The 26,148-nt window shown below is 52.4% G+C and overlaps 1 protein-coding gene across 3 annotated transcripts in view; it reads right to left on the bottom strand.

Annotated features, from left to right (window-relative positions):
* The window catches only part of STX3 (syntaxin 3), a 43,631-nt gene extending 19,555 nt beyond the window's left edge, over positions 1-24,076 (bottom strand). For 2 of the 3 annotated variants that reach the window (XM_081544591.1, XM_081544590.1), the window contains exons 1-2: positions 23,844-24,076; positions 5,554-5,637 (exon numbers count right to left, since the gene is read on the bottom strand). In XM_081544591.1, the coding sequence (XP_081400717.1) occupies positions 5,554-5,637; positions 23,844-23,873 (114 nt within the window). In that variant the 5' untranslated portion in view covers positions 23,874-24,076. Of the gene's footprint in view, positions 1-5,553; positions 5,638-10,164; positions 10,200-23,843 lie in introns of all 3 variants that reach the window. The other variant, XM_081544592.1, reaches the window with a different exon arrangement.
* Positions 24,077-26,148: the final 2,072 nt, after the last annotated feature.

Raw genomic sequence — 26,148 nt, 5'->3', positions numbered from 1 at the left:
AGCCCTTACACCCCAAGAGAAGCCATGCAACTCAACCAGGGGAACCCGTGCACCGTGTCAACTGCAGAGCCCTTCCACCCCAAGAGAAGCCACGCAACTGCAGAGCTCTTACACCCCAAGAGAAGCCATGCAACTCAACCAGAGAAACCGCGTGCACCGCATCAAAGACCCAGGCAGCCAAAAAGAGAGAGAGAGAGATGCAAGAGCTAAGAAGCCAAACAGAGGGCGGTGAGGCATCCTGGAAATGAGCAACAGCAGGTTGGAGGGACAAAAAAGGCAGGCATGGCCCCCAGGGCACCTCTGGTGGAGGCAGACCATGGTGGAGTCGACCAGCAGAACGGGGACCACAGAGGCAGGGCCGATGGAGTGACAGCTGAGGTCACGGAGGAGATCTGTCTGGGAGGAAAACTGTGACCTCATTCCCACCACCTTTAATCTTCTGAGGTGCCTCCCTTGGGTCAGACACACCAAAATCCAGTTGGCAAGGGGCCTGGGGCAAGGAGTTCCTTGCAATACAGAGCAGAGCACAGGAAGGGCAATTAATGACGCCAAGAGCAAAGAGGCAAACGACCAAAGAGGGCTTCCCGCCCGCGTATCCAGAGAGCCCAGAAACACAGAACCTTCCAGCCCAACTAGGCATCTGAAGGTGCTACTTCAAGAACAAGGTGAAGAGTATTTAACCTACTAGATTCAACTTAATACCTAGATTTCCAAGTTACACCCACTCTGAGGATCTTTGTTTCAACAAAAGTCACAGGACTGTGTACCTCCAAGCTTCTCTAAGCAGCCACGGCTCCTCTGGTCTTGTTCCCTCATTCACATGGATCCGCATCACTATGCTAAGCACATGGTGTCCCTCAGTAGACGTTTGTTCAGTGAATAAATAAACGAATACATGTAACTCTGGAGACAAGCTTGCTCCATAAACCACTGCGAAAATGACACTCCCTTTTTAAGCACATCCAAGAAAGAAAAGTTTACAACAGCATTCTCGGCAATGAGTTCATTCATCTCGTTAGCAGAAGTTACATGTCAGAAAGGGTTCCATGAAAAAATAAATGTTGCAACAGGTAAGTTAACCAGGTTTCTTCATTGTAGGGCTCCTTAGAACCTTTAACAAGTTCATGTGCATTTCCAACCTCCATGGGAAAGTATGAAGTATTTCTCAAACACAATTGACCACAGAAGTTTGGGCATCTCACACCGCCATCCCGACAGCCGTGCCCGGCCGGCCCTGCCCTTCCGTGTTAACAGAACTGATTTTCTTTGGGCAGCGGTGTTGCCAGGTCTAGAGGATGGATCATGACTCATTCGATGGTAATCCTGACAATCCTGCCCCTTAGTCAAGTTCTCACTTTTCTGATCTCCAAGCGAAGAGTGGCCACGACCATGTGATCCACTGCCAGCCAATGGGCCACAAGGAAGGTCAGCATGAAGGGTTTGGGTAGTTTTCCTCCCTGAATTTTTCTCATTGCCTGTGATGCTGGTGTGTGTGTGTGTGTTCAGTCACTCAGTTGTGTTCGACTCTTTGCAACCCCATAGACTGTAGCCCACCAGGTTCCTCCATTGGTGGGAGTCTCCAGGCAAGAATACTGGAGTGGGTTGCCATGTCTTCCTCCAGGGAATCTTCCCAGCCCAGGGATCAAACCCAGGCCTCATGTGATGTGATGCTGGTGTAGGTTGATGCCATATGGAGCTGTGACTCTGGTGGTTTTAAAACATGGCATGGGACTCACTTGCTGGCCCAGTGGTTAAGGATCTGCCTTCCAATGCTGGGGACATGGGTTTGATCCCTGGTCGGGGAACTCAGATCCCACATGCCACAAGGAAACTCAGCCTGTTGTGCTACAACTACTGAGAAGTGTGCACAGCATAACGAAGAGCCCACGCACTCCAGGGAAGGACTCTGCGTGTGGCAGCTGAGACCCGGTGCAGCCAGACAAAGACAACAGTAAGCGATGGGCCACTGGTCACGGCACAAACTCTTCCATCTCCTCACTGGGAGCGGCTATCTGTGTAGTCCTCTCTTGAATCAGGCAGGCTTATGACTGCTTCAGCAACAGCGTACAGTACAATGATGGGCGGTGTGACTTCCACAGCTGCCAGGCCTGCCTTGGTGCCCTGAGCCACCTCTACCAAACCAATGACCCTGAGTCCAGCGTGCTGAGAAGCCCAAACCACAGAAAAAGGTCAAATACAGGTCTCCTCTGAGACACCCTGGTGTCTCCTTCAGGCACCAGATGCCTGAGTTAAAAGTCTCTGAGGTTCCAGACTCGGGCTAGTCCAGACCCCAGAAACTGTGCAGCAAAAATAACCCACCTCTGGGACTTCCCCAGTGGTCTAGTGGTTAAGATTCAGTGCTTTCACTGCCGGGGCCCAGGTTCAATCCCTGGCCAGGGAACCGAGATCCCGTAAGTCACACAGCAGGGGCAGAAAGAAAAAAAATAAAAACCTCCACTGGGCCCTTGTCTGAACCCCTAAATTCCTAATCCACAGAATCCATCAGTATTACAGAAAGGTTATTCTACCCCACTAACTGGTAGAGTGATTTGTTATATAAGCAGATACAATCAGAACAGACGCCATCTCTCACGTAGGTCCTGTTTTCTCTAAAACTTTGTACTCTCTGCCAGCTGAACAGAAAGCCCCATGCACTACAAAAGAACGAGGAAAATATCCAGACAACTGCAAATTAGACAAAAATCTGAGGTTTATCATTTGCTAGACCCTGGCTTAATCAGCCTGTGAGGCCTCAACACCCAAGGGTCAATTCTTTTCTGTAATAACTGGGAGGCAAGAGAAATCATTTGAGTTTCACAGGGCAAAGTACATTTTGAAAACCTCCCAGTCTTGTGACTGCATCTGCACCTTGCAAATGCCTCTCTGACCATCTGTGATTCACACCGTCAGTCCTTGCAAATAACCAAGGGTGACCTACTTGCTGGAAGCAGTCCAAAAGTCCAAAAGATAAAAGTCTCATGTACTGTTATCACAAGAGTGCATTCACAAGCAATCGCCTCTGCTCCATCCTGCAGGGGGTGCTGAGTGTGCTCCCCAGACATGCGAAGAGGGGGGCCTTCTCATTTCTCCAAACCCCACTCTCTGGAGAGCACTGCAATCCACCCTCGAGGGTATTTCCGGACCACATTCTCTAAAGTAGACTTTGTGATGCATATGTATATGTACCTGTGTATATGCATACATGCTAAGTCGCTTCAGTCATGTCCGACTCTGTGTGACCCTCTGGACAGCAGCCCACCAGGCTCCTCTGTCCACAGGGTTCTCTAGGCAAGAATACTAGAGTGGGTTGCCATTTCCTTCTCCAGGAAATCTTCCCAACCCAGGGATCGAACCAAGTCTCCTGCACTGCCGGCAGATTCTTTACCTTCTGAGCCACCAGGGAAGCCCATTAATTAGCTATACCCCCATACAAAATAAAATGTTTAAAAAAAAAAAGACACGTGCCCAAGATCACACAGTTAGCGGCAGATAAGGAATTAAGTCCAAAAGAATCATGCTCTTTCCAGCCAAGCATGCTGTCCCCTTCTCCACTTTAACTATGATGGGGTCTTTTTTTTTTTTATGATAGAAAAGCATTTAACAAAGAGAAAGCAAAAGAAAAGCGGCAGCCCCCGAGACCTTGTTAAGTCTCCAAAAATAACCACCCTCCATCTGGCGATGTGCGGCTCAGATAATGCTTTCCAGATGTACAATCCGCATGTGATCTCAAGGGATCCTCGGGCCAGGCTTGAAAGGGAAGTTCTGCTGTTCCTGATTTCCAGAGCAGGGATTAAGGCCCAGCTGGGTTCAGGAACTTGCCCAAGGTCAACTGCTATTTAAAGGCTTGAGGGTAGACACAGACCGGGTCGTGGAAGCCAAGGCCCACCCATCTGCCCATCTCCCAAGGAACAGTGCCTCTCGGGTCCTCTCTTACTGGGTTAAGAGAAAAGGGAGGACACCGTTACTGCAGAAAGTCCTGATCTTAGGGAAGAAGTCAATGTAACTGGTTCTCCGAGGCAAGACCAGGGCGATGAGCTGCAGTGGCGTCACACAGCTCCTCACGTCCACCCCCAGCACCGAACTGAAAGGGCTTTTCCTTCCAGGGTCCACACCTAGAACAACACTGGACTCATAAATAACTCAAGCATCGTCTGATCTCATTATGACTCCTCCAGCAAAGGGACGGGCCCACCCCCGGGAAGGGTGGGGCACAGTCCGGGCCAACTTCCCAATCAGGCGTGCACGCGCCCACGTTCACGCTGAAACCCGCGCTGACCCTCACAGATGAGTGGCAGGAGCCATCGAGCCCGCTCCGCTCTGCTTAGAGAAGGGCTAGGCGGTGGCTTTTCCACACCCACAACCCGGAGGCCAAGAAGAACCCACCCCTGCCCTGCGGAGAGAACACGACACGTCTTTAGATGCAGCAGTTAAAAGCCTGAATAAAGAAACCCCGGTCTGGTGGCCCCGCAGCGCTGGAACTGGCAGCGGTTTGGTTTGGTTTGGTTGAAACACGTATATGGCAGGTGCTACATGAACGTTTCAGAAACATGAACCCAGTTAATCCTCCTAATAGTCCCCTGGGGAATTATATTATCAGTCCCAATGTACAGATAAAGAAAGCAAGCCTGTGGAGGAATGTTCATAAGAATGGAGGCTGTCAGGAGCAGGGCTGAGATTTTTTTTTTTTAATATGGATCATTTTTAAAGTCTTTATTGAATTTGTTACAATACTGCTTCTGTTTCATGTTTTGGTTTTTCAGTCATGCGGCATGTGGATCTTAGGTGTCCCCCCCACCCCCACCCCCCGCCCAACCAGGGGGCGAACGCAGCCCCACTGCACTGGAAGGTAAAATCTTAACCACCGGACCGCCAGGGGACGTCCCCAGGGCTGAGATGCGAACCCAAGCTTCCCTGGCTCCAAAGCCTGCGTTTCTGTCCGTGATACATGCGCTCCCCCACCCAAGCTCTCCATCACTCACGTCTCTCAGAGGACCTTCCAGCAGGACCCTCTCCCTCAAAGACCATGTGAATCTGTGCACACAGGCCACCCATTTCTGCCTCTGCTGAATTTCAAAAAACATAAACTGGCCGTTTCTTGGTTTGTGAGTTATTACCAGAATTAAGTCAAAGGCACTGATTTTTGGTAACATCAATTCTGATCTATCCCAATTACAGACCTAAAAATGCAATGAAATGCATTTTTTTTTGTTTTTCTTACATTCATGGCTGGGTCCCCTGGGCTGGTTCACTACTTAAATTCTGTACTGTAGGCAAGAAAGGACATCATGAAACTGTTACCATGAGCATCAGACTCTCACAGCATCTGTTTGATGTATACAGTTTGCCTTCTGCTGACTTTCTCATAAGATCAAAAGTCCACGTCCTGCCCAGTAATAGGAGACTCTCCTCGCAACCTTTCGGTCTGGCTCCCCACCCTGGCAGAAGACTGACTTTCCTCTGCTACCCCTGAAAGACCTACGGGCTTTATTCTTGAGTAAGGAAGTTGTGTTTCCTTATGTCCATTCAGAAGAAACACACCGGAAGGGCACCCACCTCGGAGAAGAACTCGTCCATGAAAGCTGTGTTGTCAATAGCGATCTCGACCTCATCAGCGTCGTCATCCTGCGTCAGCTGCTTCTGTGAGGGACGAGAAGGACGGGGTGAGACCAAAACCACCGGAAAAAACCAAGAGCAGCGACTGCTCGCCAAGCGCCAGGAGCTGTATCTGTAGTGTGCGTCTGACATACACGATCTTCAACTCTCAGAGCAGCTCTGTGATGCATCAACCTCTCATATACTCTGAGTTTAAATCCTAGCTCCCCAAAAGAATGCATATGTGTGCAGCTGAATCACTGCCCTGCAGCAGAAATTAATGCAACACTGGAAATCAACTACAGGTAGCTCAGCTGGTGAAGAATCCGCCTGCAATGCAGGAAACCCCGGTTCAATCCCTGGGTTGGGAAGATCCCCTGGAGAAGAGAAAGGCTACCCACTCCAGTGTTCTGGCCTGGAGAATTCCATGGACTGTATAGTCCATGGGATCAAAGAGTCAGACACGATTGAGCGACTTTCAATTAAACATAGAAAGAGGGAAAAAAAGAAAAACACCAATCAATCAATCGACCCTAGGTTTCCTCATCTATAAAGTGCTAATCATAACACCACTCAAATCACAGGTTTGTTACAAAACAAATGAGATGATGAATATAAAACACTTTTGCACAGTGCCTGGCATACTGTAAGTACTCAATAAACATTATGTTTTTTTTGGGGGGGTGGTAATGATGGTATTGGTGCTGTTATTATAACTTATTCCAGTTGGAGACCCTAAAACAGAGAGGTTAAGTAACTTGGCCAAAATCACACAACTAAAGTGTTGGAGACAAGCAGATTCCAGCCCGTCCTTTAGATCTGGATCCGGTATTTCTAACCTGTTCTCCACAACATTCAGATGCATGACCTACCCTACCAGGGATATATATATTAGAACAGTCCCGATTCCTCCAAAGCACCAGCTTCAAATCCTCACAGTGGAAGCAAACATTTTCCTGTTTTTTGTCTGCTGTAAAGGAAGCGGCACCTCCAGAGCTCCCGGTCAGAGCTCGTGTTCACAGGAAACAGGAAGCCCCCCCCGCAGCCTCCAGCAACCCCCGGGACCCCAGCTTTCTGAACCTCATTCAACCACCCCTGCGGAACCACGAAGTGGCAGCAAAAGGAAGTGCCACCATTCCCACCCGCCAAAGGGCCCGAGCTGCTTCTGCGTTCTTCCCAGACGTCCCCCCGGACGACTGCTGCATTGCACACAACACCCCATCTCTAGGCACGGGGGGGAAGGGGTTGCCGGGGGTGGAGGCGGTGAGGGGGGTGAACCCTCAATACCAGCTTCTCCACCCACTTCAGGGGCCTGGGGCCTCCTAAGCCAAGACGTGCCATTCTCAACACGGGACTCCAGGGGCAAGCAAGGTCGCCAGGGCTCCTGTCCTCTCCCCAGCCACCATCCTCTGAATGGGCTACGGCTGACGGAGTTCCTGGAACTGCCCCTGAAATTGGGGGCTCTCCAGCCCTCAGGGGAGCCACTTTTGACTGCCGACCGCGTCATCTCAGGCTTCCCCGAGGGCTCAGTGGGTAAAGAACCCGCCTGCAATGAAAGAGACCCGGGTTCAATCCCTGGGTGGGGAAGATCCCCTGGAGGAGGAAACGGCAACCCACACCAGTATTCAGGCCTGAAAAACCCCGTGGACAGAGGAGCCTGGTGGGCTGCAGAGGAGCCTGGTGGGCTGCAGTCCCTGGGGTCGCAGAGAGTCGGACCAGGTGAGGACTGAGTGCGTGTCACCTCGTTCTCTGGCGTGTCTGTGGCCCTCAGCAACGCGAGGGTCACAGCCTCGTGCAAAGACTTGGACGTCGAGGACGCTGCTCCAGCCCCGGCGAGCATCTTCCTAACACTCGGGACTGAGCTCATCCTTCTCCGTGAGAGCTCACTTCCCAGGATTAAAAGTCCCAAAGCCTAGTGGGCCTGTGCCCAGGTAGGATGTTTCCTACCGAGCAAACCCCAGGCCCTTTCCTGAAACTAAAGTCATTCCTTAAGAATTCAGTTAAGTACTGTCAGGCATTTAGATATTGTTTGACCAGGTACTGTCACCTCCTTCTGTATTCTTTAAGATTTTGTGTTCAAGAAAAGGAAAATAAAAGAGAGGGAAATGCCCCCAAAATGGTCTAAGGGGAAAAAAAAGTCCCAAAGCCTAACAGAGCACACGGCCCCCCTAAGATCTGGCTGCCACTCACATTTCTTTTTTTTTAACTCAAGGAGAACTGTTCTACAGAATCTTGTTTTCTGTCAAATCTCTACATCAATCAGCCACAGGTACACATGTATCTTCTCTATGATGCGTCTCTGGGCGCTTGGAGCCTCTAACATGTTAATGGATACACCACGCTTTCATCTCGCTGAACTGTCATCCAAGGACTTCTTCCTGAAACGCATTTGTCCAGCTGGCAAATTTCATTGAGCCTTTAAAATTCAATCTCAAACAAACTTCTCTGTCTCCCTGATCTGACACTCCCCTATCCTCACCCCTCGCAACATTTAAAACCACCCTGAGCTCCCAATGCATTCCGTGCAAACCCTCTTCAGTCCCACCCCGCCCACTATTAATCACCCCTTCCCTCACCGATCCTTCCGCACTGACCTGAACTCCCAGAGGGTCAGGGCTGCCGTGGGCTTCGCCTGAGAGGACACTTGGAGTGTGTGCCTGCCCAGAACACCTTCCTTCGGGCAGGTACCTAACCTCCACCTTCCCCACGATTCTGGGAAAGTTCTCAGTGCCCACCCAGGCTCCCTGAGGATTCTGAATCATGAAATGAACAGAACCAAATCGCCCTCTAGCAACACCCAACAGAGATGCTACCCTCATTTCCACCTTCCCTAAGCCACTCCTCGGCTCAGAGCAAGTTCTACAGATGTTCTGTGGTCTTCTTTCAACAGTATTCTTGTAATACTGCTTTTTATTTGTTTAGCCAGAACCAGCTTCTGTCACTTGCAATTAAAATTACTAGTACTTGGACTTCCCTGGTGGTCCAGTGGTTAAGACTCCGTGCTCCCAGCACAGCGGGCACGCGTTCAATCCCTGGTCAGAGAAGATCTCGCAGGCCGCGTGGCAAGGCCAAAGAGAAAAAAAGTCTGAAATGAAATGACCTGTGGTGGTGGTGGTTTAATCGCTAAGTTGTGTCCAACTCTTGCAACCCCATGGACTGTGGCCCGTCAGGCACCTCTGTCCACGGAATTCTCCACGCAAGAATACTGGAGTGGGCTGCCATTTCCTTCTCCAGGGGATCTGCCCAACCCAGGGATCGAACCCTTGGCTCCTGCATTGCAGGCAGATTCTTTACCTCTGAGCCACCAGGGAAGCCCTGAAATCACTTCTACTTGTCATTAATTAACCTATTCCGAATGTACACCGGGCACATACCATACGCTGTAGACGTAACGAAAACCGAATCAACTTAGTTTAATAACTGACTCCCGCTGAGACCAGCAGCCTGGATCCACCTAGCAGTTTCTAAAGTTTCAGATAAAATGCTGCTTTTACCAACTATCATCAATACCTGGGCGTCTCAGCGGACTCCAGAGGGCTCCATCCCCCAAGAAGGATCTCCAAGATCCTCACTAGAAAACAGAAACCCGACCTTCCTGCGGGAAGGTGACGTAGTGCACCCCTGTTGAGAGGTCCCTCTTTAGGAGGTCTTATAGAGACCCCCACTGAGGGGAAACACCTCAGGTTTGTGAATACACACGTAACTCACACACAAGACACACGAGTGTGCCCACTCAGTTTTATTCAAACAGGCAAATAATGTGCTAAGCAAGTGAGGTGAGGCTGCATCATGGGATGGACTCAGAGAAGTTTCTGGAAGCTGGGAACGACTGTGTCCCAGAGCACGGAAGCAGGCGTGAGCCCCCCGCCATGATACGCATGAGAGCCCTGGCCTTCAGACAGGGACCCCCCTACCTGCTGGCTTTGCGCAGGCGCCTCCAATGAGGGGATGCCCGAACTGGGAAAAAAGCAGCCTTGGGTCACCCACAGCTGCGGTTCAAGGCCTGTTATTGTCACTTACCTGCTGTGAGGCCTCCAACAAGTTCTCTGACTGCTCTGAGTTCTTCTGCTGCTAAGTGGTCATAACACCACACACCCTGTGACTCTCAGAGGCTTGGAAGAGCTCACCCGTGGGAAGCTTCACACAGCACGGAGCAGTGCCTGCTAAGTGTCCGTTTCCCCCTCACCTCATCGTAAGGACGCGTGGTCTAAACGTACAGGAAGTGCTCACATAAGGCTCAGTCAAGATCAGTTCTGCAGCAGCAGGACCAGCAGGGTTCTGTGAGTGACTCCATCTCACGTTGGTCGTGCATGCGTGCTCAGTTGTGTCCGATTCTTTGTGACCCCGTGGACTGCAGCCCGCCAGGCTCCTCTGTCCATGGGGTTTCCCAGGCAAGAACACTGCAGTGGGTTGCAAAGCCCTTCTCCAGGGGATCTTCCCCACCCAGGGATCAAACCCACATCTCCTGCAGGTTTGGAATCTTTACCACTGAGCCACCTGGGAAACCCCCCTCATGCTAGTCACTGAGGCTTATTTACTTGGCTCAACATCTCTGAGCCTCAATTTCCTTACCTGCAAAACAGGAGCAACAGTGTCCACCAGGGCTTCTGTGAGGATTAAATAAGATAATCGTTTTAAGTTCCTTACATGGTGAACAGCACATGGCTGTTGTTGCTGTTCAGTCGCTCAGTCCTGTCCGACTCTTTGTGACCCCATGGACTGCAGCATGCCAGGCCTCCCTGTCCCTGACCATCTCCTGAGGTTTGCCCAAGTTCATGTCCCTCGCATTGGTGATGCCGTCCAGCCATCTCATCCTCTGATGCCCTCTCCTCCTTCTGCCCTCAATCTTTCCCAACCTCAGGGACTTTTCAATGAGTCAGCTGTCTGCATCAGATGACCACAATACTGGCACATGGTAACATCTCAATAAAACAACTTTACACAAGATCTGCAAAGTCATCTCTGCAGCCTTTATCTGGATCTAAGTACTCTTAAACAGGAAAGAACCAAAAAAAAAAAGATATAGAACGTTAGAGCTGAAAGGAACCCTACAGATTCTATCATCAAGTTCTCCTCCTTAAGAGATGGGTAAACCAAAGCCCAAGACCAAATCATGAGTTATCAGAAGAGCTGGGAATAGAACCCAGGTTCCTTGACTCCCATCTTCCCAGGACGAGAAGTTTTTTCTACAGTTTTTCCCACTGCATCGAGCTGCCCCCAGAAAAGACAACGACAGCAACAAAGCTCAGTCCAGATGAGACAACTCCGGGAAGCGGCCCTCAGCCCAGGTCTCTGAGCCACGTGACACTGCCCTCGGGGTTCCCCTGAGAGCAGATCCACCGGGTCTTGGGCGGGGGTCCTTCCCTGCAGACACATTCGTGCTCTCACAGGGGCCAAGGGCCAGCAAAGCACGTGACGCGCCTTACCTCTGGCCGGCGGGACTGCGTGCTGCCTGGAAGAGCACTGGGGCATCGTTATCGCGGCGTGTGGCAACAGGAATGTTACAGCAGCTGCAACAGCAGCCGCAGCTGAAAACACCTGTGAGCACCACGCGCCCGCCACCCACTTCCTCTTCCCTGACCTCCTGCTCCTCGCCTGCCAGAAGACGGAGACATGGCCGTGACTCGGGCGGCACTGAGCTCACGTCTGTCCCCCACCCGGGCACTCGAGCCCCCTGAGGATGGCCAGGGCCATGCCACCCTCTCTGGACACAGTGGGAGGAGGACGAAGGAGGAGGACCCAGGACTCAGCGCTACCCGCCATCCCACTACTCAGCCTGACCGCATCTCTCAGCCGCCTCCTCTGTCAGCCTCAGCCCGTGGTCCCCCTGCGTCGGCTCCTCTCAGAGGAATGTTTGCCACCCGCAGAGCCCTTGCCGTTTCAGTCGCTGGGTCGAGTCCGCCTCCATGCCACCCCGCCGGGCTCCTCTGTCCGTGGGCTTCTCCAGGCAAGGATACTGGAGAGGGTTGCCGTGGCCTCCTCCGGGGGCTCCTCCCGATCCAGGGATCGAACCCACGTCTCCTGCTTGGCGGGTTTGCCACCTGAGGAGCCCCTGGGAGGTGCCAGGTGGCCACCACCCCCTGGCTGCTCTTTCAGCCAGGTCCCAGCGGCCCAGCCCCACAGACAGCGGGGCTGAGACAGGGGCGCTGTGGGGGCCTCGGGCCAGCACTGGTCCCCACCAAGCCTCAGTTTTCTCACCAAGTAAGGAGCTTAGCTTTCCAATGCGACTTTGCGGACCCCCAGGAGACCTCGGGGATGCCTCAGAAACCCCCCAGGGAATTCGGGCGGGGGGAGTCAAGCCTGCACCCCCTCTTCCACCTGCAGAGCTGCACCTTCATCTGCTTTTTACACAGGTTGAATACACGATTTCACTTGCAGAACGAGGCCCGTTGCCAAGAGAGAAAAAGGAAGAAAGAGAGAAAATGAGAGAAAGAAAGAAAGAGGCACGCTTAGCCAGCAGGAAGCCCCCAGAGCACGTGAATGGAGCCTTCTAAAGAAAACGGGAAGACGACGGAGGCCCCTCCCTCCTTTCCAAGGTAAAGCATGGCTGCAGTGTACATCCAAATCATCAGCAACTCCTGAAGGATCCTTACAGATCAGGGCATCAAGGTGGAAGGGACAAAGGAACAGACGGGAAAAAGGCCACCCCAGATGCAGAGGTCTCTGTTTACTGGCTCTCCGACGCCCCTGCCGCAGTGGGCCTCAGACCGAGGGAGACTCAGGCGCCCTCGGGAAAGTTTTGGGGTGAAGGAGATGATAACATAAAGGGGGACCTGCAGTCCGACCTGGGGAGGCAGGTCTGGTCCCGATGGGCAAGGACTGTGGTCAGCAGGGCGGGCCCTCCAAGCGGCTTCCTCCTCTCTGCGTGGAAAGAGCTCTGTGCTTGGGAGACTCTTGTTTATAGACCCAGATCTTCACCCACGAAATCTGGTTCAAAGAGACAAGGACGTGTGATTCTCCTTGTCCTTACTACCTCCTCACCCCCCGCCCAGCCTCCTTTCCAGGATGAGGGGTTGTGGATCCCAAGGACAAATACCATCACATCCAAGGACTCAAAACACACACACACACCCCTGCCTGTGCCCAGGGGCTGGTTTTTCCAGCCTCTCTCCTCCAGTGAAAAGAGCCAGAAAGTCTGAGTAAGTGTCAGCTCTCAGCAGGCACTCAGGGCTCTCTGTTCCCCATCTGAGAGTCTGAGGGACCTCCATCAACGCCCCTTCGCCCTCCTAAACCGAAAGCCTCCCGGAGGGGCCGTTCCCCTTCCTGCCTCTTCACGAACACCCTGCCCGATGAGTCAAGAGGAAACCAAGCGACACCCTGGGTGAGCCGCGCGCTCACTTTCAAGCTGTGGTTCTGGCTGAACAGTCTGAGGCAAGAACTGGCCGCATTTGGAAATGAAGACGCTGAGGAATAAACTCATTCCCAGATGAGCCCAAGGCCAGCGAGCCCCTGGACAACTGGACAAGAGCCCCAGTCCCAGCTGACTGAGCTCTAGGCAGTCCACCGTCACGACGATAATAAGGGTATTTTGTTGCCGGGGCTCTTGTGGTTTCAAATGGAATATTTGCTTCTCACAGCAACCCCAGGAGGGACACGTATGACACCCCCTTTACAGCTGAGACGACTGCTTCATTTGGTTAAGTCCCGGGTGACCCCGCTAACAAGGAGCAGCGTCAGGGCTCAAATGCAGGGCTATGGAAGCCGTGGCCCCCGGCTCTTACCCTCCACACTCTGTCTGAAGACGCCCTCCCCAGGCTCAGAAACACACCCTCACTTATTTCAGGGACGCTGCAAAGTCGGTGAAACTGAAGTGGACTCATCTACGTGCAGGAATGAAAAAGATACCAGTGTAGGGACTTCCCTGGTGGCCCGGTGGCTGAGTCTGAGCTCCCAATGGGAGGGGCTCGGGTTCGATCCCCGGTCAGGGAGCCAGACCCACAGGCTGCAACTAAGAATTCGCACGCCACATTAACAGATCCCACCTGCCGCAACTAAGGCCTGGGGCAGCCAAATAAATAGTATTTTTAATTTTTTAAAGAAACATACCAGTGTACATAATCCCACAAACATGCGGGTTTGTAGAGACACATATGACTGCCTCTGTTGAAGGCCCAGCTCTGCCACCTGAGTAGCTGTGTGACCTCAACGAGTGACGTAACCTCTCTGAGGCTCAGTTTCCTGCGTGCGGCACGAGCAGTCTGCTCCCAGAGCTGTTGTGAGGATTAACTTAGTGAATGTGTGTGAGGTGTTTAGAGCAACGCGGGTACAGATTAAACTCCCAAGGCCATGCCATGCTTTCAGTTTTCTCCAAAATGAGTTTCTGCTAGAGATGCAACTCTATCGCCAGTTCTCCGAAGGTGACAGCAGGTCCCTTAGACTGGACTGACATGTGGTTCATTTATTTGAAGGAAGTCATCCCTCTACATACGCATTTAAAAAGATAGAGCTCTCTGTAAATTTTGCTTCTGCTAATCCTCACAAATGTTGACCTTTACTACTCATCATTCATTTCTAAACAGTTTGTCATTTCCATTTTGGTTTCTTTTGAACCCATGAATTATTTAGAAAAGTAGGTAAACTTTCTAAATCAGTTCAGTTCAGTCGCTCAGTCGTGTCCGACTCTTTGTGACCCCCTGGCCTGCAGCACGCCAGGCCTCCCTGTCCATCACCAACTCCCAGAGCCTACTCAAACTCATGTCCGTCGAGTCGGTGATGCCATCCAACCATCTCATCCTGTCATCCCCTTCTCCTCCCACCTTCAATCTTTCCCAGTATCAGGGTCTTTTCAAATGAATCAGTTCTTTCTAAATACATTAAGAATTTAAATCTTCAAAGTGGGTAAACCTAAGGAGAGCTATTATTGTATAGTTAATTTCTAATTTTATTACATCGTCATCAGGGAACAAGTCCTATATGACTTAATGTTTTGTGGAATTTAGCATTTTATTTGTGTGTTAACACATGGTCAGTATTTTTTAATCGTCTATGAAGCTTGAAAAGATCCTGCACTCCATTTGTTGGACACAAAACTCACCAAAGCCTCACCCCCACGTGCCACGTCGTTCCTCTGCTTTTGTTTGGCAGGACTTGAGCAAGATATAGAGCGGGAGTAGAGAAGAGAGATGGAAGTTCGTCTAAAGAGAGGAAGGAGGAAAAGACAAAAGCGCCCTGAGGGTAGACGCCATCTATACCGACAGCAATCTGTGGTCAGGGAGGTTAATTCACCCAGAACCACATGGCTAATCAGGAACAAATGGACCCCTGCATGGTCCAACCCCTGGATCACAGTGGATTATTTCAGACAAAGATCCGGGGTCTCAAAACCAAGGGCCTCGCCCACAACATTCTTCTCATTCACCACAAGGTCCCGTCCGGAGTCACAGATCCATCTGTCCGCTCACTCAGCCAGCAGTATTTACTGAACATCTCTCATCTCCCAATACCACAGACCACACTAGGCACCCTGCTCTCCCCAGAACCTCATGGTCTCAGACAGGAGGCACCCAGGCCATTCCGTCACCACGTGGGGGGAGATGACAGCTCTCAGTCCCAGGAACCGAACGCCCAGTGAGGATGGTGCGGAGCCTGGGAAGATGAAGCATTAGAGACCGGATGGCTGGGTGACTTCCGGGGAAACTGCAAAGGATGCCTGCAGGAAGGCATTTGGGGTGGGAAGGCCATGCCTTTTTCCTGCCGGTCCTCTCACCCCAGGGGCATTCAGGGAGATTCAAAGGTGAACCTCTGCTTCCTCTTCCCCTACCCTATGCTTCTCCAGGGTTCCCTGGCTTCCTCCCCTCTTCCCAACCCCATCAACACCCCACAGCCCTCAGCATCCAGCTGCCAAGGATACAGGAAAGAGGAAGGGACTTACACTGTCTGCCTCCCTCATCCTCAGCCTCCTCCCCAACTTGCTTTCAGCCTCTGTCCCCCAAGCCCGTCCCCCCAGGATGCTCCTAGAACACTGCACACTAATGGTTGTGAAAGTGAAAGTCGCTCAGTTGTGTCTGACTCTTTGAGACGCCATGGACTATATAGTCCATGGAATTCTCCAGGCCAGAATACTGGAGTAGGTAGCCTTTCCCTTCTCCAGGGAGTCTTCCCCACCCAGGGATCAAATCCAGGTCTCCTGCATTGCAGGCAGATTCTTTACTGTCTGAGCCACCAGGGAAGCTCAGGAATGCTGGAGTGGGTAGCCTATCCCTTCTCCAGCGGATCTTCCCGACCCAGGGATCAAACCCAGGTCTCCCGCATTGCAGGCAGATTCTCTACTGGCTGAGTCACCAGGGGAGCCCAAGAATACTGGCAGTTCCTGGGCACCCCACCTGTGAGGAGGACTCTAAGACACGGGCCTGGGGCTTCCCTGGTGGACCGGTAGATAAGACTCTGCACTTCCAGCGCAGGGGCTGCGGGTTTGATCCCTGGTCAGGGAAGTAAGATCCCATATGCCACAGTGTGTGGTCAAAAAATAACTAAATAAAAATCAGACCAGAGCCTAAGGGACAGGTCTTAAATTTACCAAGGCGTTTAATCTCTGCAAGAATCTTCTGGGGGCCCTCCCCACCTTACAGCTGAGAAAACCAAAGCATAAAGACGCCAAGCAGCCTCCCCAGACCCTGAAGACTGAGTGCCGGAGCCAGGAAGAGAGCGGGCGGCTGGACGCAGATCCCTGTGGTCATCACCCTGGAGAGATGCGTCTTAACATAACTGCCGCCCCCCAACCACAGCACGCAGCGCTGGTCCCCCAGAAATACACGTCCAAAGCGCTAACACACAGATGCTGTATCAAAGAGGTCGTGATGAACAAAGACTGAGAAACCGTCACAGCTCAGAGGATGCTGAGGAAACAGGACAGCTCAACGCAGTGTGTTATCCTGGGTGGGATCCCAGACCAGAGAAAGGAACATCCGTGGGAAAATACGTGGAATCCACAAAATGTCTGGAGTTGAGTGACTAGCGATGTACCAAGGTCAGTTTTTCATTTTAGACTCGTGTTCCATCACAACGTAAGATGCTAGCAATGGAAGAAACCTGGTAGACGGGACTCTGTACTGTCTTTGTAACCTTCTGTCAGTCTAAAATTAGTCTAGCATAAAACACGTATTTCTACAAAAAGCAATCCCACTGCCGTCCTGCGGGTTCCCTGACCCAGGCAGCTAAACAAACCCAGACAGTGTACGCTCCACTGATCTGTTTAGGTGGGGGGTGAGCCTCACTCGAGTTTCCACACGCAGACAGGGGAACGTTGCCATGGAAATGGCCCAGTGCCAGGAAACAAGTTGACCCAACAGCAGAGAGGGGAGGAAGCTGCAAAGAGGCCTGATATAAAAGGCTGGAGATAAGGCCCCCCGGGACTGCCCAACCTCCCAGCAAGTTCATCTGTTGTTGCAGCTCAGTCGCTCAATCGTGTCCGACTCTTTGCAACCCCATGGACTGCAGCACGCCAGGCCTCCCCGTCCATCACCAACTCCCAGAGCTTGCTCAGACTCATGTCCATTGAGTCAGTGATGTCATCCAACCATCTCATCTTCTGTCGTCCCCTTCTCCTCCTGCCTTCAATCTTTCCAGCATCAGGGTGAGTCAGTCCTTTGCATCAGGTGGCCAAAGGATTGGAGCTTCAGCTTCAACATCAGTCCTTCCAATGAGTATTCAGGGTTGATCTCCTTTAGGATGGACTGGTTGGATCTCCTTGCAGTCCAAGGGACTCTCAAGAGTCTCACCCAGCAGAACAGTTTGAAAGCATTGATTCTTCAATGCTCAGACTTCCTTATGGTCTAACTCTCATAGTCGTACATGACTACTGGAAAAACCACAGGTTTACAGCTTCCTGGGCTGTGGGAGTGTGGTCTGGGCTCTCACAGAGGACTTCACTGGCAGGCAGCTTCTAAAACTGTAACATTACGTGGCTGCTTTTACATATCAACAAAAATAAAGAGTTAGTGGAAGCTCCGGGAAGGCCTGCTGAATGCTGTCAGCTCAGATCTGGAACCTTCCCTGCGGCGGTGACAGTGGAACTGAGCCTTGAGGGATGTGTGTGATTTTCCAGGGCAGGAACGAGGTGGCTGGATTCTCACCGTGATACCCACAGCTTCTCCTTTGTGGTCTTCCTGAAAGGGGACAACTCTCCATGAGGGGTAGGGCTGGAAGTTCAGGTACAGGTAGGAGCCTTGGAACTCACCCATCCTCATCCTTAAAGGTGGAACCAGCGACCTCTGGCTTCATTAGCAAATCTACGGGTTCCAGAGTAAATGCTGCTCTTCAAGCGGGTCAAGCTTCACTAAGCCAAAGGGGATGGAGCCGGAAAAATAAGTCCCAGTGAAGAATAAGGGGTGTGTAAGGGCCAAGATGTTACTGATCAGTAAACAGACAAGCGTTTACCACGTGGAAGGGTATGGGTCCCATCTGCCACCGCGTCAAGGGGCAAACAGTGCAGTTGGGGAGGCAATCAAAGACAGTGTAACAGGTAAGCAAGGCGGACTCATTCAATTCTTGATCTCACCACTCGGATCTCAAGCCAGTCTGAGCCTCAGTTCCCTCACCTGTAAGATGGGAATACTATAGAACAGCACCTTGCCTTGCACGGTGGAGAGGATCAGACACACACACGTCCTTCCTAACAGTAAGCAGCAGCTCAATCAATGACCATTGTTACCATAGTTGACACGGTGAGGTGACACCAACAAGTCATAGACCCATGTATCTTAGAGACAACAGGACTTAGGAGACTCAAGAGCCCAACTCGTAAAAGACAGATGGAAGGTGCTTTCAAGCTCACGCCATGGTAAGAAAAAGAAAAGAAAAAACCCGCTGACAATAGAAGAGAAATATTTTGCTCTGAAGCAACGTGCAACCCACCAGGGATGCTGGCAGGCAGGGAGACAGGTCCCAGGCTGTGTTTAGGGAACTTACTTGTAATGAGTAAGCCTGGGAAGACAGGCAGGAATTTTGCCGAAAGGGGAAGGGAGCCCTGAAGGGAGGGAGGAAAGCACACACAAGCATGTCCCCCACCCCCACTCACGGGGGTAAAAATAGAATTAATCGCCTTCCCCCAGCCCCACATTCTCTCTCTGACCGCTGGCTGCTGGGCCTGTAATCCCTCGCAATCCCCGTCACTCCCACCTCAGCTCCACCACCGTCTGCTCAACCCGGACAGCTCTCCCAGCCCCGGGCCAGCTCTCCCAGCCCCGGCCAGCTCTCCCAGCCCCGGGCCAGCTCTCCCAGCCCCGGCCAGCTCTCCCAGCCCCGGGCCAGCTCTCCCAGCCCCGGGCCAGCTCTCCCAGCCCCGGACAGCTCTCCCAGGGAGCGAATCCGGCCAGGGAGACAGGGGAGGCAGGAAGGAACCACGACCAGTTAGAAACCTTCAAAGGGGAAGCACGGCCCCCTGTTCTGATGGTTGTACAACCGATGTGACTGCGCTCCTGAGGAACTCACATGGGGAACTTCAAAAATGCGGAAGGAGGCCAGGGACAAGCCCTGCAGGACAAAAGACAGGACAGAGAGTGAACAACACGTCAGTCTGCTCTTCAGGGCCTCAGGTGTTGATTTCATTAGCGCATCCTTATTGGCTCTCAGTTGAGGATCCAGGAAACCCCAAGATGTTTCCAGCTCTCTGGACATGCGTCCAAAGTCCGTGACCTCCACTACACACATTGCTGCCTATCTGTGAGCATAATCGACTTCGATGTCGCTGTTGTTCAGTCGCTCAGTCGTGTCTGACTCTTTGCGACCCCGTGGACTGCAGCACGCCAGGCTTCCCTGTCCTTCACTATCTCCCGGAGCTTGCTCAAACTCATGTCCATTGAGTCTTGGAATCCATCCAACCATCTCATCCTCTGTTGTCCCCTTCTCTTCATGCCTTCAATCTTTCCCAGCATCAGGATCTTTTCAAATGAGTCAGTTCTTCACATCAGGTGGCCAAAGTATTGGAGTTTCAGCTTCAACATCAGTCCTTCCAATGAACACCCAGGATTGATCTCCTTTAGGATGGACTGGTTGGATCTCCTTGCTGTCCAAGGGACTCTCACGAGTCTTCTCCAACACCACAAGTTCAAAAGCATCAATTCTTCTGCGCTCAGCTTCCTTTATAGTCCAACTCTCACATCCATACATGACCACTGGAAAAATCGTAGCCTTGACTGTAAGAACCTTTGTCGACAAAGTGATGTCTCTGCTTTTTAATACGCTGCCTAGGTTGGTCACAGCTTGTCTTCCAAGGAGTAAGCGCCTTTTAATTTCATGGCTGCGATCACCATCTGCAGTGATTTTGGAGCCCAAGAAAATAAAGTCTGCTGCTGTTTCCATTTGATGCTGGGGGCTCGCTTTTCATGGACCATATCCCTTTGGTTTCCCTATACGACCACGTGTTCTTTCAGCCCAGGACTTCGTGTGAGAACTCTGCCTAGAATTCCCTGGCGGTCCAGGGGTTAAGACCTGGTGCTTTCACTGCTGTGACCTGGGTTTGATCCCTGGTTGGGAAGCTATTATTAATAAGATCCCACACGCCTTATAGCATGGCCAAAAATAAAAATAAAAAACTCTACATCACAGGATGCCCAGCAGTTCAGGAGGCAGGTAGAGGTTAAAAAGCACCAATCGTGGTGCCTCCGTGAAGCCCAAAGGGAGAATGGGTGAGAAATTCCAGGATCTTTGCCTTTCTTCTAAGGAGCCTCTCCAGCCTCTGAAGAGAGTAGATTTCAGTCTCAACAAGGACACTTCTTCTGGGAAGAACCCCCAGGTCCTAAAGCCCCAATGCCAGGGACTGGCCCACGGGGTCTTCCAGGGGTTTCTGTTCCTCGTGTGTCTCCCTCACTGACTGTGATCCCCGAGGCCCAGCAAAGTGTGCCTGTCAGCATCAATTCCCACCCCGCCCTGGCACCTCTGGGAGAGCTGGGACATAGAAGGTGCTGGCTGAACACTGGCTGAATGGAAACACGGCCGGGCAAGAGGCTCCCAGACGGAAAGGGTCTGGACTCAGCGGATCCAAAGTTCAGCGGCTGAGACCTCGGCAGGAAATAGCCTCGTGAGACAGGCTGGGCGTGGGCACCACAGCTCCCAGCCAGCCTGACGTCAGGGAAGGGCAGGCTTCTGGGACGGCCGGCCAGGAGAAGGGCAAGAGACGGGGTGAGTCGCGGGGGGTGAGTCGCGGCCCGGTGACCGCAGCATCAGGAAGGGGCGCCCTTCAGGGAGATGCTGCTCCCGGCCGGTCTGTTTGGGGAACCTGAGTTGACTGCAGTGGGTGATTATAACGGATTATCTCATTTCACCCTCAGTGACCCTCAGTGAGGGGAGGGTGCGGTGAGCCACTTTACCGTGCAATTCTGAGACCTTGGGACAGACGTCCAGTGAAGCCCTTTTAGAAACACACATCCTCAGGGTTGATGGAGACTCTGAGTCTCCTCCTGTGTGGCCCCTCTCCAAGAAGGCTCAGATTCCTACAACAGTCAGCATCCCACCAAGCCTCCCACCCAGGTCCCACCAGCCCGGCCCCGCCTTGGGCAGCTCTGACCATCACAAAGGGCTTCCCTGAGTGGCTCTGGGGTAAAGAATCCGCCTGCTAATGCAGGAGACACAGGTTCCATCCCTGACCCAGGAAGATCCCACAGGCCTCAGAGCAACGAAGCCCGTGCACCGCATCTACTGAGCCTGTGTTCTAGAAGCCGGGGAGCCACAATACTGAACCCACATGCTGCAGCTCCTGGAGCTCATGGTCTGCAGTGAGAGAAGCCACTGCCGTGAGAAGCCCGCGTGCCACAGCGGGGGAGGGGCCGCCGCTGCCGGCAGCTCCAGGAGAGCTCAAGCGGCAACAAAGGCCTAGCACAGACTAACTTTAAAAAAAAAATGCTTTCTAGAGTCATCAGGTCTGCCCATCAGCCTCCCGGCTTCACAAATTCTCCTCCTAACGCCCCGGAGTGGGGGGTGGGGGTGGTGGTGGTGGTGCGGGGTAACACTCCGCTGGCCCCAGGGTTTAGAAAGATCCCGGCTGACAGATCGCACTGCCGCTCAGGGTGAAACTGGCTTTGAGCAGGTTAGCAAAGGATGACAAAAGGAATCAGACAGAGAAGATGGTAACAGTGTTGCCCTGAAGGGGCGCTCTCTCTCTCTCTCTCTCTCTCTCTCTCTCTTTCTCCGGGGGTGGTTAGGGAGGGGCAGGCTAGGGGAGGTGAGCTAGAAGCCAAAACCCACCTAAACCTTAACAGTAGTCTTCAAGGAAAATGTTAATATTGCTGGAAGGGACTTGGAGATCCACCGAACTCCCTGTGTTACAAAGGGGGGTGAGAGGAGCAGTGAGGTGCAATGACACCAAGGAGCTCAGGCGGTAAAGCCACAGTCAGAATCTTCTGAACCCAAGCCCGGTCCTCTTTGCAAGGCACCACCATCTATCTCCCTGCTCCACGAGGCTGGAACAGCCCTGTGGGCTCAGGGCCGCTCCCCCAGCCTCACAGCTCCATCTACAATCTCACTCCCGCCATGCTCCCGGGAGGAAGGGAGGAAAAGGGAGAGCATTGGCGCCATTTTATAGACGGTAACACTGAGGCTCGGAGAAGCAAAGGGACTTGCTTGAGTTCCCCCCAACAAGCTGAATTTATACTTGGGACTCAGAGCTCAAATGAGGCTCTCTGCTGTCTATTCAAAGGGCATCCTGCCCTGGAAATGGACTTCCTCACTTAAGGAAGGGCACTGCCTCTCCTGCCGACCAGCTCTGCACCACTCCATGACTGCTCGCTGTGCTGGACAGGCGGCTCTTCAACACCACGCTCGGCTTGGCTCTCTGCCTCCGGGGCAAGGGCTCAGGGAGAGGTCAGGAGCCTGGCTCCTCCCTGGATCGGGCTCCCGTCCGTCCCATGACCCAGGGCATCCGTCCTCCCCAGACTGAGCTCTAGTTTCCTCCTTTTTACAAACAGAGGCAGCCACTTCTGCTCTGTGATTTCAGGGATGTTTGGAGGAGGCAAGGCGGCTGACTCCCACGACCAGTGACCGTCCTCTGGCCTCGGTCATGTCCCACCCCCCTCCCATCCCCCGCCTCTGCTGCAGTCCTACTAGAGCCGGTGAAAGGGTCAGGAAGGTCTCAGCTCAGAGAGGGCGGGGAAAGAAACAACTGCGACATCAGCCCAGCACTCCCTCACGCTTGTCCAAGTCTCCACTTTTCCGAAGAGATTTGACAGTGACTAGCGTGAGATTCACCACTGCTTACTCCCGGGTGCACCATGCACCATACGAAGGGTTGTGCGTGCTCTCTTGGGCTTAGTCCTCACGACTACCCATTTCACAGATGACAAAACTTGGGCTCCAAGATCACGGGCAGAGCTGGTAAGCAGTGGAGCAGGGAGGCAACCCCAGCCCTAGCCCTTCCCCTGTTGCTCAGACTTCAGTGTGCTGGTGATCACCTGGAGAGATTATGGATAATCAGATTCTGATTCCCTGGCTCTGGAGGGAGGCCTAAGTGCCTGCGCCTCTGACAAGCTCCCAAGTAGATGCGACGACGTTGCATCAAGGGCTAGATTTTAAATTCCCCTAAGACAGAGCCTTGAGTCACCCAATCCCCAGAGCTTAGCACTGGGTTTGCCCCTCAGAGAACACTCAGAATAAATAACTACTATGAGTCAATGAATATTGCACTTAAAAACCTAAGCTTTAACCCTTCTCTATACTAAGCCCGATTACATCATCCGATCTCAACACAAGTCTCTAAGGTACCATTAACCTTCCTTTGACAGATAAGGAGACAGGTTCAAAAGAGAAGGTTGCTTAAGGTTTCACCGCTTTTATGCAGCAGGGCTGGAAGCGGACTCCCTTCAGATCCTTGGCCCTGATCACAGCGGTCCCACGGATGGGGGGCGCGGGGCGGGGTATTAATAATTACAGACAGCTGGATGGCGAGGCGCTGGACATCCGCTGGACCAGATCAGCTCACGGTCGGGCGGTCGCCCACGGGAGCTGCTCTCTCGGGGGCGAGGGCAGCGGGCTCAGCGCCCCGCAAGGGGAGAGACTAGGGGGCGCCCGGAGGAGGCAGGCAGCGGCGGGCAGGCGGTGCGTCGCCCCCGACCTTCACGGGGAGCCCCTCCGGACGCCCCCGCGGGCCCGAGCTCTCGAGAGACGCCTTCCAACCGGACGGGGTGGGGGGGTCCAGGGAGCGCGCAGCCCGGCGACGCACCGGCGGCAGGCGACCCGGGGAGGGGGCTGCGTGCGTCCGCGCTCGGGGAGCGCAGGCCTGGACCCGGGGCCGGAGGAAGCCGCCCGCCCGCCCCCGGACTCACGGCCTTCAGCTGCTCCAGCCGGTCCTTCATCCTGGCGCCGGGGCCGGGGCCCAGGTGAGCGGCCGGAAGAGGCGGCGGCCGGGCGAGGAGGAGCGTCCGCGGCCCCGCGAGGCCCGCCCGCGCTCCCGACGCGACTCCGGGGGCGCGGCTCCGACCCGCGGCCCGCCCTCACCTGGGCCGCGCCCCGCCCTTAAAGGGCCCGCGCCCGGCCCGAGGGGCGCTCAAGCCTCCGTGCAGGCGCGCAGGCGTGTCCGGCTCTCCGCGACCCCACGGAGTGCAGCACGCAGGCCTCCCTGTCCGTCACCAGCTCCCGGAGTCTGCCCAAACCCATGTCCATTGAGCCGGTGATGCCATCCAACCATCTCATCCTCTGTCGTCCCCTTCTCCTCCCGCCTTCAATCTTTCCCAGCATCAGGGGCTTTTCAAACGAGTCAGCTGTTCGCATCAGGTGGCCAAAGTATTGGAGTTTCAGCTTCAGCATCAGTCCTTCCAGTGAACACCCAGGACTGATCTCCTTTAGGATGGACTGGTTGGCTCTCCTTGCAGTCCAAGGGACTCTCAAGACTCTTCTCCAACACCACAGTTCAAAAGCATCAATTCTTCTGCGCTCAGCTTTATAGTCCACCTCTCAGATCCATACATGACTACTGGAAAAACCATAGTCTTGACTAGAGGGACTTTTGTTGGCAAAGTAATGTCTCTGCTTTTTAATATACTGTCTAGGTTGTTCATAACTTTCCTTCCAAGGAGCAAGCGTCTTTTAATTTCATGGCTGCAGTCACCATCTGCAGCGATTTTGGAGCCCCCCAAAATAAAGTCTTTCACTGTTTCCGTTCTTTACCGCTCTATTTGCCATAACGTGATGGGACCAGATGCCATGATCTTAGTTTTCTGAATGTTGAGTTTTAAGCCAATTTTTTCACTCTCCTCTTTCACTTTCATCAAGAAGCTCTTTAGTTCTTCACTTTCTGCCATAAGGGTGGTGTCATCTGCATATCTGAGGTTACTGGTATTTCTCCCGGCAACCTTGATTCCAGCTTGTGCTTCATCCAGCCCAGCGTTTCTCATGATGTACTCTGCATATAAGTTAAATAAGCATGGTGACAATATACAGCCTTGACATACTTCTTTCCCAGTTTGGAACCAGCCTGTTGTTCCATGTCCAGTTGTAACTGTTGCTTCCTGACCTGCATACAGGTTTCTCAGGAGGCAGGTCAGGTGGTCTGGTATTCCCATCTCTTGAAGAATTTTCCACATTTTGTTGTGATCCACACAGTCAAAGGCTTTGGCATAGTCAATAAAGCAGAAGTAGATGTTTTTCTGGAACTCTCTTGCTTTCTCAATGATCCAACAGATGTTGGCAATTTGATCTCTGGTTCCTCTGCCTTTTCTAAATCCAGCATGAACATCTGGAAGTTCACAGTTCATGTACTGTTGAAGCCTGGCTTGGAGAATTTTGAGCATTACTTTGCTAGCGTGTGAGATGAGTGCAATTGTGGGATAGTTTAAGCATTCTTTGACATTGCCTTTCTTTGGCATTGGAATGAAAACTGACCTTTTTCAGTCCTGTGACCACTGCTGAGTTTTCCAAGTTTGCTGGCATATTGAGTGCAGCACTTTCACAGCATCATCTTTTAGGATTTGAAATAGCTTAATTGGAATTCCATCACGTCCACTAGCTTTGTTTGTATCAGTGGACAAATAACTCCAGAAAGAAGGAAGAGACGGAGCCAAAGCGAAAACAATACCCAGTTGTGGATGTGACTGGTGATGGAAGTCCGATGCTGTAAACAGCAATATTGCATAGGAACCTGGAATGTTAGGTCCATGAATCAAGGCAAATTGGAAGTGATCAAACAGTTGATGGCAGGAGCGAACATTGACATTTTAGGAATCAGAGAACTAAAATGGACTGGAATGGGTGAATTTAACTCTGATGGCCATTATATCTACTACTGTGGGCAAGAATCCCTTACAAGAAACGGAGTAGCCATCAGAGTCAACAAAAGAGTCTGAAAGGCAGTACTTGGATGCAATGTCAAAAATGCTAGAATGAGCTCTGTTCGTTTCCAAGGCAAACCATTCAATATCAAGGTAATCCAAGTCTGTGCCCCAACCAGTAATGCTGAAGAAGCTGAAGTTGAACGGTTCTATGAAGACCTACAAGACCTTCTAGAGCTAACACCCAAAAAAGATGTCCTTTTCATTATAGGGGACTGGAATGCAAAAATAGGAAGTCAAGAAATACCTGCAGTAACAGGCAAATTCACGCTTGGAGTACAGAATGAAGCAGGGCAAAAGCTAA

The sequence above is a fragment of the Giraffa tippelskirchi genome, chromosome 11 (genome assembly GCF_054371585.1).
Source record: "Giraffa tippelskirchi isolate mGirTip1 chromosome 11, T2T-mGirTip1v1.2.pri, whole genome shotgun sequence".
NCBI lineage: Eukaryota > Metazoa > Chordata > Mammalia > Artiodactyla > Giraffidae > Giraffa > Giraffa tippelskirchi.
Note: the sequence above shows the minus strand (reverse complement) of the source record. Positions and strands in the feature narration are given on the sequence as shown.